The sequence below is a fragment of the Heterocephalus glaber genome, unplaced genomic scaffold (genome assembly GCF_053883595.1).
Source record: "Heterocephalus glaber isolate CG9 unplaced genomic scaffold, H.glaber_assembly_v1.0 deba00001556, whole genome shotgun sequence".
Classification (NCBI taxonomy): domain Eukaryota; kingdom Metazoa; phylum Chordata; class Mammalia; order Rodentia; family Bathyergidae; genus Heterocephalus; species Heterocephalus glaber.
The window spans coordinates 4,189,746-4,199,821 of NW_028258347.1; the positions used below are offsets into that span (position 1 = coordinate 4,189,746).

Below are 10,076 nucleotides of genomic sequence, written 5' to 3' on the forward strand. Positions count from 1 at the left end.
CTGGCTCTGGGCACAACGCAGTGCCCTGCTGGGACAGCCTTCGCAGCTGCTGCAGGAGACAGGTGCACGGCAACACATTTCACGTCGGCCAGGTTGGTGGCTTTGGATTCTCCACAGCGGGCTGTGGTGGCTCCGCCCCTGTGGGCCTTCCTGAGTGTGGTGCATGTCTGCCTGGCTGCCTGGCTCACCGGCTGCTGACACAGAAAGAGGAAGAGGAGAGATAGGAGGCTCCTCTGAGCCTGGTCTGCCCCGCACAGAGATTGCCTGCCTCTTCTCTCTGCCCTCCTGGGTTGGGTGTTGGAGGTGCCGAAGTGCAGAAGGGGCCAACGGGTGTGCAGGGAGCCGTCAGCTGTCAGGAACAGACATCAGGAAGCCAGTACAGCTAGGTGAGGCCTGGTGCTGCAGCCTCAGCTCCATCCTTTGATCCTACTGAGCTGACATGGGGGACGCCTCCCGCTCCTCTCTGTACCCTGCCATGAGCCGCAGCGGATGTGCAGCCTGGCCAAGAAGGTGGTTCATGGGTGACATGCAACATGCGTTAGCAAAGTCACTCTTCACAGCAGGGCCAGCACCCAAAGAACACTAAAGTACCAGCACGCCGGGGAAGAAAGGGCCATTCTGAGCCTCTGTTCCAGCTGAGGACCCCAGACCAGAAGGAAAACCAGAGGTTAGCTATGTAAATCTAACAAATCACTAGGAAATTTTGAAAATATCAAAATGCCTTCTTAGAATCCAGATTTCCTTTTGCTATCTTAATATGAGCTCTGTCTGAAGTGAATACAATAGCTTAAACCTCAATCATCAAACACAGTAAGTTCCTAAAGCAAAAGCAGAAAAATATTAATTTAAGAATTAGATATACAAGTTGCCACTGACTAACCAGGAGTTGTCTCTCATCTTAATAAATTTGGGGCATGTTCAATAGGGGTGGATTCCAAGAATTCTAAGAGGCTAGGACAACCAGCTAGGACAACAACCCTGTACATGGCGGATTTGCCAACACTCAAACTGCCAAATGCTATGTTTCTTCCTGCCCACAGTGCAGTGGTTTAGGAAATTTCCCTATGCAGCATTTGCTTATTTAGAAGCTTCGCTGCAGCTACACTGCTTGAAGCCCAGGGCCCCTTGAGTGGGCCACACCCCACCTCTCCTCTAGCCCCCAACTCGCTTCTAGGAGACGTAACGATTTCTGCCTAATAATGTTTCAACAGCAAGTTCTATTGCCAAGAATTACTTAAAACTCATCAGTTCTTTCATTTGAAAATACCGAACTACTATTACTCCCATTTTTAAGGACTTAAATGGCGTGTTTATTCAATGAATCTTCATTTAATAACTATTAAAATGAGTGTCACCGGATCGCTCCATTCTCGTTAGTTAAAAACTGGGTGGGACAGGAAAATGATGAATAGGACGGTGAACTTAGTGATAAGGACCCAAGTCCCACACCTCGGATCCGTGCAGCTAAACCCAGGTGGTTGGAGGCCACACCAACGGTGTCACTGTGCGCGCACAGCGGAGACAAGGGCCGCTGCAGGATGTCTCAGAGTTCTGCAACCATCTTCAAGGGCTTTAAGGAGAAATGCGGGCTGGGGATTTAGCTCAGTGGCGCCATGCCTGCTTTGCAAGTGCAAGATCCTGAGTTCAATCCACAGTACCGCAAAAAAAGAAAAAAAAAAGAAATGCAATTGGGATTTCAAAGGATTTACTAGTTCTTGAGAAGTGGAGACTCTCCAATAATTTTTGGGTCCAGTAATTTAACTCGGTCAACTTTCAGGAACAAAAGCCAGACTCTCTCTAAAGTGTCCCCTTCCCAATGTGTGGGGCTGCACGTACCCCTCAACTGCAGAATCCACCGCCTCCCAGCCTCACCTCAGATATTCCTGGAAACTGAGGACGGACCTACTGGGCCTCAGCCAGGCTGGGCTCCTGTGTCCCTGTTAGGAACGACTCCACACGGCCTCGTGTTCTCCACAGCTCCCCTGTGGCTGTCTTCAGACACAGCTTGGCATCTGAGCCTGTGGCACATCGTTCCTCAGATGTGGTGTGGCCTGCACAGCTATGCAGCAGGTCATAAGCAAGTAACCTCCATCTTGCTGCACATGTTCGAATACTTATTCACCAAAGGAGAGACCTGCAAAGGCCTGCGGGCAGCGTCGGAAGCAGCGTCAGCCCCCCGCAGGCCGCATCTGTCTTTGCTACTGGAGGGAGAAACAAAGACATCTGGGGTAACCACTAGGGCCAAAGGAGCCTGGGATGAGAACTTCCCAGCCCTGCTGTCTGTACACAAGAAAGGGAGAAGCGAATCGGGACGCAGACCCTACAGGTAAATAGCCTCCACCTACAGAGAGGCCGATCCACAGAGGGCTGCATTCTCTGCAAGCCTCTTTAACAGCAGAGGCCTTGTCATCTGTACACAGTGTAAACGAATTTACACAGTAAGAGGCTGCCCTGCCTCGCTCCAACCATGGGGCCAAAACCAAAGTGGCTTTGGAATCTCCCAACTTTGCTGCACAAGATAATCCTGTACTGGAACAAAAGTCGAGGGTGACTCAGAATGTAATTAACAGACAGCAAATGACACCAACAGCTTGCAGTATTAAAAAAAGGGAAGGAAGAAGAAGAGCGGCCGGGAGCAGGCTGCCAAGTGCCCACACAGAGGTGAGACCAGATGGAAACAAGGCTTCCCAAGCCAGCACAGACCCGAGGCCTGAGGACTCCGCAGCAGCCTGCTGTGGCCCTGTCCTCACCCCCTTCAAACCCGAGGCCTCCTTCCTGGAGGTTGAACCCAACACAGATGACAGCAGGAGAAGAGAGGCTAAACAGCAAGCTGCCGGGGCCCAGCTGCAGGCCACCTCTGAGACAGCAGGGTGCTTCCAGGCTGGGTCACCCTGGCCCCTGGGACCAGTGCTTCGGCGGGGCTCTCACTCAGGAGCTTTCCCTTCCTGACACATGCTGCTTTTGGAACTCTTCCCTGTGGGACGACGCAGTGCAGGGAAAGAAAAGCCACGCCCCTCTTGCCTGTACCCCAGACCCAGCCAAGGAGTGGCCCTGCCAGGGCCCCGGGGGAGGGCAGGGCTTTTCCCAACAACCAGCCTCAGTTTCCCAGAAATGGCCTCCAAATCGATGCAGACTCCTTGGGACATACACCAGGGCTCAGCAAGCCTCTGTAGGCCATTCGGTGTCTGTCACAACTCAGCTCTGCAGGTGCAGGAGAAAACAGCCCTGGTGTGAATGGACATGGCTCTGCCCTAGTAAAACATTATTGTTGGGGACAAGGCCATGTAACTCAGATCTCAGCCTCCAGGCAGTGCTCTCCTGCCTCAGCAACAGGGAACGGGAAAGTATGGGGAAGCTCACATGCCCTCTGGCTTCGGGCAGAGTGCCTCACCTGGCACTCCTGAGGCAAGACAGCGTCTCTGAGGGCAGCTGTCCATACACAGGCACTCAGGTGTAAAGAAACTCTGATTCCTCACCAACTCAACCATCCTCCCCCTGCGGAGAAGTTGCTGTGGTTGCTCCTCTGTGGATCTTGTGCTATCCCTCCCTCTGCACCTCTCACTGGTTAATAAAAGTGGACCAACTCGGAGTTTGATCGGAGTCTGTCTGCCAGAGGCAGGTCTCCTCTCCATTCCCCCATACCTTGAAAATTGTCTGTCTCTTTCTTTTTATTCCTCATTGTTCCCCCCAAAAGGTAGCTGAGGGTCTGGTCAGCCCTCAGCATTTAATTATAAACAGAGGCCCACAGACAAAATCTGACCCACAAAGTACAATCTGCTGACTCTTGATATAAAGGATGGAAACTTGGAATATTAACAAAATTTTCCCCTATTGCATAGCTAGAGTAACATATGAAATAGAGGTGAAACTCAATTTCACATATATTTAACCTTAGTTCAGATCTGCTGGTGGAATTCATTCATTTCTCTCTATTCAATTAAGAAAAGGTGCAGTCCTATTTGGCACCCCAGGGGCCTGGTTCCAGGGGCCCTGCAGACCAGGAACACCGGGATGCCCGGGTGCTGGGGTTCTACACAAGTAGCCGGTGTGTGGCCCTAACACTTCCAATCAGGTTCAGATCATCATTCCAGCATAATGTAAATAGTGTCCTGCCGTATTGTTCAGGGAATAATGACAAAGGAGTCAGTATGTGTTTCATCAGAGAGCAATTTTTAAAAATACTTTTTGGCCTGAGACTGGCTGGATCTGTGGATTTGGAGCCCAACTCAGGGTCTTCCTGCATCCTCTGCCTGCTGTGTACCAAGTGTTGTTCTAAAAGTCAATCTGCCACCACAGAGAACAAATAAAAGAGTAAGTCAAAGTTAGAGAGCAATGCAGGACAGTCTGCCTTGCAGCACACAGTCCAGCAGAAATGCAGTCCTGGCTGGCGGGTGGAGTGATGTCCTCAGGAGGGGACAGCAGCAAGGTGACCTCACACACAGCTCCCCTGAAGAACCAAACAGCCGGATACAACAGAGCCTCGCACAGAGCCAGCGGCGGCAGATGGGCTCCGAGAGCTTCCCGGGAGGCTCCTAGGGAGGACAAGGGAAGACCCTGCAGGGCAGGGCGGGAAAGAACCTGCCTGTGGAGAAAGGGTGGGAAGGGCAACACCATGGGAGCACAGGAGCCTTCCCGGGTCAGTGCGGAGGCCGAGGGGCGAGGCTGGCACGGAGCTGCGTGGCTGGCACAGAGCTGCGTGGTCAGGGCTTGACGGTCCTCCTGGTACGGGAAACTGCCGGAGAACTCGAAGGCCTTGTTCACTTTAGATTGCGCTGAACCGCAGGGGATGAAGGCCCCTAGGACAAGGACAAGGGAGGGTAGAGGAGGCTGCGTCACCCACAGGAAAGGGCCCTTGCCTGGGCCTTGAACCCGGCCACCAGCGGAGCTGGTCAGGGAGGAACTTACGGTGCACTGGGAGCCGCCGAAAGCTTTATCCCTTCTTGGCTCTTTTGATTCTAAGATGGAACAAGCAAGCAATAAACCCTAACGATGGACTGAGAAGCTCACTCAGAACTGAAGGGAAGGTCAGGAGTCTCATCTTCATATGGCAGAGACATGTGCACAACTCGATTTCAAAGAAATGGCTCCTACTGACCTTTCCTGGAAACTGCCTTCAGTGCTGACCTCTGCACAATCATATACTCACACTGTCTTCAAGTTTAGAGACAAATGATTAAAAATACGTATTGATCGTCACACTTTAGGAAGCCCTCCACAGGGGAAAATAAAAACACAAGAGCATCCTCTCTGTCTAATTACTGCACAGTCACCAGCCAGCAAAACAAACTTTCCAAGATTTCCCAAATGCTGGAACATTATATATTTTAAATGTGCACCTTCGTAAACTTTCAAAGTATGGGACAAAGGAAACCACAGGATGTGGACGTTGTTCCATAGATTGCTCTCTCATAGGAAGGTAAGAAAGGACCCTCAAGGGGGCAAAGACACAAAGGCTGTTGATTTATTGTTACTATGTTGCTAGTGATTCTGACAAATACCTCGGAAGAGAGTCAGACCCAGACACACACCCAACTGCCTCACCCAATAAATCTGACACTGGACATACTAACTATACTTCTCTTCCCGTCTGACAAGCAGGAGAATGCTCTCACTCTACCTCACACTAATCTACAAGCCACACAGATCGCTGATCTTGAAATAAATCCATGTCAAGATCATTGTCTTAACGGCTCCATTTCTCTTGGTGACCAGTAAATCATTTGCCCCTTTGGATAATTTGTTTCTCAGTCTGTTCAGATGCAAGACAAAAAGTTGAATGAAATTTGAGAGCATCTCATAAAGTGATTTCTAGTGACAGTCAGTGTCTTCAGAAAAATATTTTAAAATACTTATTTTACCAGTATTCAAGCTTAAATATCGCATGAGTTCTCTTATATGAGAAACTCCAAATAAAAATAAATTAAAGAGCACAGTATAAGATAATAGGAAACAAGGAGATAGATCTTTTGCAAAGGGAAGAGGACTGAGGGAGAGAGGGAGGCCGGGAGTGAGGGGTGGGAAAGGAATGAAAATAGAATTAAATGTGTCTTGTACATGTGCCAACTCCCCACAGTGAATGTGGTCATTATGTGCCTCAAACACGTACTAATAAAAATAAAAATTAAAACAGAGCTAGATTAGCATAGATTACCATCGAGCTTCACGTAGCACTGACATGCACATTTATTCCGCATCAGAAACTCCTGAGAGTGATGACATGAGCTGCATGATAATCACAGTGCTTTGATTTGATTAATTATTTAACTGAATAAATGGGTGAATTTTCACTCATGCAATGATCGCTCAGTTTCGGAGACGCTTGCTTCTTACCCCAAGGCAGCAACGTGGAGTGGAATCAAAACAGGTGATTCAGGTTGCAGTATCAAGTACAACAGTTGGTTACAGTCAAAAAGTGCCCATGTGAAAGATCAAAATAAATATATGACATAAAATGTAGACGTTGGAGTGAATAAAATTTCTAATTAAGGGAAACTTGAGCAGTCTTTAGCAGGTCTTTGCTGAATGCATTTATTTGGTCACTTGATCTTCTGACCAATCATATTAACAAGGACAGACAAAAGATATGCAAATTCGCAGGGACAATAGCAAGCCAAATTGCTCTGAGTCACACCCAGGAGGGAGAGATTTCCGCAGATGTGCAACTGACCTCACTCTTCCAAACCTCCCCATAACCAAAGAACATTTCAGAAGTATGCTTGGCTATGATTCGAAAGCTATGCCATAATCACTGACCAAGAACAATGCAAACAAGGATCAACTTCACTTCACGAAGTAAATTAACATATGAAATGTGTGCATGATTTAAACCCAGCAGAATTATGTCTTTACCCTGTCACCGCTGAATAAGTGCATAGCAACAGAAAATACGCATTACTATGTGTGAATCACCATTTTGCATGTTTTAAGCAAATGAAATACTACATTTTGGGGACAATTTGTGACTAGCTTTCCCTCCTATTCCCTAAAAAAAAGCCAAACGAATTTACCATGATTGAATTCTCCTTTAAAACTACATGATTGGTACATTGAGAATAACAAGCTATTCCACCAAATTCACTTGTTCACTATGAAAATAAACTAACCAAAGACAAAAATGGGCCTCTTATAACCTGCTGCTCTGAGGAATGCCTATTAGGCTACAATTCTCAAAAGTCTGCAAGATTCTGTTTGCATTCCCTTCTCTGCCTACCTATTATTTCACCTGTAGTGGGCAACAGAAAGACTAACTGCACTTCCAAGTTGGGAACCCTACAACTACCCAGTTGTAGTTAATCCCTCACATAAAATAACAACGGCGATCTTAGTTCAGTCCCTAGTGGACAAAAGTAGAATGGCTGTTACTTGGCGTGATTCAGCAGGCTTGGATGGAAGTCACTGTGACCAGGCAGGAATGAAAGAGCCTCAGTCCTTTCCCTGTCCGCATCCTCTCACAGCTCTGCTCTCCCAACAGACTGCTTTGGAGGAGCTGGACTGTCATTCCCCCATGTGCACGGAGTGAATCTGTGCAAAGGCAGGGCTCTCCTGCTGACACAATCAACGCAATTCCTTACCTGACACAACCACACAAGAGCAGAGGACGCAGGATGGGCTCTTGTAACGGGCATAATTTCAACAAAAGCTTTTCGGGGATTTATAGAGAAACAACAACGGAAGAAGCTGCTGCATTTGATTCCTATGCTTCGGGTCAAGCCCATATGCAACCTGAGAGGGTCAAGTCCTTATTCTTACCCGGAGCCCACCCTGTCTCGGTAGCCAGCGCCTGGGAACAGAGGAGCGACAGAGGCTCAGGCGGCGCCCACCTGCCCTGCTCAGCCTGGTCTGCAGGTGCACATCTGCGTGAACTCACACGAACAGCCGCGTCCCCAGGAGCTCACACGAGAACGCCCCTTCTTGGTCTGGAACATTCTGTATGTCACAGAAACAAGTCTGCTGCTAGAATGAAGTTTCCTCACTTGCGAGCACAATTTCTGCAACCGGATCTCACACGGGTGGTTTATATTTTTACTCTCCCTTCATGTTAATTTCACTTAAAATTGAAACAAATTAAACATTTTGTGATGATTTCCAGTGCTAGCCGCACAAAGTTTCCTGGACAAAATCGACCTGTTCCTGCAATACTGTAGGGTCTGTTACTACGTCCCTGTGAAGAGGACTCCCCCGCCCACTTGCTCCTCTGACAGACTCCAGCTTTCTCTGCTGAAGTTGGGTTGACAGGCAGAGAAACCAAGACTAACTGTAGCGTCCCAAGTCATGCCAGCTTGGGCGCACACCCCACCCGGGGGAGCCTGCACACACCCCACACCCACCCGGGGGCTTGCAGGAAGCTTGGGCTGCGTGTGCCCCGCACCTGGGGCGGAAGGTGGGCAGGCAGCGGCAGCCGCACCCGGCCGGCGGACTCGGACTCACCTTCTGCAGCCACTGCGTGTAGTTCTCCATCGCGTGCTCCAGGTGCTGCAGCCGGCGCGCGGGGGGCTCGGGCTCGGCGTGGGGCGCGTCCCGCTGCAGCGCGTTGTTGCTGAGCGCGTCGCCCGCGCAGCCCGCTTCCAGCTCGGGCAGCACGAAGGTGTAGACGCAGGGCCCGTGCTGCACGCGGCTGAGCCTGCGGGCGCCGGGCGTCGGGGCGAGCGCGAGCGCCAGGGCCAGCAGCGCCAGGCCGGGGGGCGCCCCCATGGCCCCAGCGGCTACTGCGCGCGGGCCATGCGCCGCCGGCCGCGGGCACTGACAGCGCAAGGGCCGGCCGGCCGGCCTGCCGCGCTCAGAGGCTTTTATTAAGGTTGCACAGGCACGCCTGGTCGGAGGCCGACTTGACAGGAATGCGAGCGTGTGCCCGCGCGGCGGCTGGCCCGGCCCGGCAGATCGTCTTACACCCGGGCTGGTGCTCGTGACCTCGGTCCTGCAGGCCCCGCCCTCCGCAGCCTCGGGGAACCAATAACCAGGGCGGTCCACCTTAACACACTCAGTGCACGGGGCGGTCCACCTTAACGCGCTGAGAACCCGGGCGGTCCACCTTAAGGGGCTACCGACCCCCTAACCCGCTGCCCCCCTAAAGTTCCTGTGTCCCGGAGCAGGAAGAAGGGTGGCTGGACTCCCGCGAGACTGTTTGCTGGGAAATGAGAAAGCCGCGAAAGCATTGCACTTCGTTAAAAACCATTCCTTCGGACTCTGGGGAAGTAGACGGACGGACGCTCTCTCCGGACAGAGGACGCTTTCTGTCCGTGTGTTCGCGGAGCCTTAGGGCCCAGGGAGGCCGGAGAACCAGAGCCCCTACCCTGACTGGCCTCCGGCCACCGGCCGAGCCCAGGGGCTGCACCTGGCCCCCTGCCCACACAGTCCTGGCGGAGCCCCTGTCCCTGCAGCGAGGGGCGGGCGGCCGGTCACTGCCCAGGCTCCTGCAGGAGCTGTCCACACCCGCGGGCCCTCAGGAGGAGGACAGGCTCTGCGGGCTTCCCGTGGGCACCGGGCCGGGACATACGGAGCGTGCTCATCTCGGCCCCGCCTGAGTGCGGGTGGGAGTGGGGTTTCATTGCCTCCACCCAGCCGGGTGCAGAAGCTCAGGGGCAGCAGTGAGGCCTGGGCCTGCAGGGAGAAGCCTGAGGTGAGGCGGGACAGCTCCAGGAAGGGAGGCCGCCAGCCCTTCCCAGTGAGCAGCTGCTTCCCGCATGCACAGAGGCGCAGTGGGGACAGCCCTGCAGCCTGTCCTAAGAGCGAGACTCTTGCCTGTGCAGCACAGTGACTGCAAGCGTCCTGTCTGTAGGCTGCTCGCACCGTCTGTTCTCTTCGTTCCAGCAGCCCAGGATGCGGAGAGGTGCCTTCCCTGCTATCTATAGGGAAACTGAGGCACAGAACCTACTGCTCCTAACTCCCAGTGCAAACCTGTCACTGCTTGGCCCTGAGAACTTTTCCCTTCCAAAGGAAAGAAAAGGAGATATGGGAATTTCCTGAGGGCAACATAAATACCCAAGAAAGGAAAGCCTGAAATACAAGATAAAAATCAAGGTGGACTCTGGGCATGGTGGCACAGGCCTGTAATCCCAGAGGAAGGCTGAGGCAGGAGG

General features: G+C 51.8%; 1 protein-coding gene across 1 annotated transcript in view; it reads right to left on the bottom strand.

Annotated features, from left to right (window-relative positions):
* Positions 1-8,905, bottom strand: part of Angpt1 (angiopoietin 1) — a 174,650-nt gene extending 165,745 nt beyond the window's left edge. The window contains exon 1 of the mRNA XM_004850310.3: positions 8,428-8,905. Coding sequence (XP_004850367.2) covers positions 8,428-8,691 — 264 coding nt within the window. The 5' untranslated portion in view covers positions 8,692-8,905. The remainder of the gene's footprint in view (positions 1-8,427) is intronic.
* Positions 8,906-10,076: the final 1,171 nt, after the last annotated feature.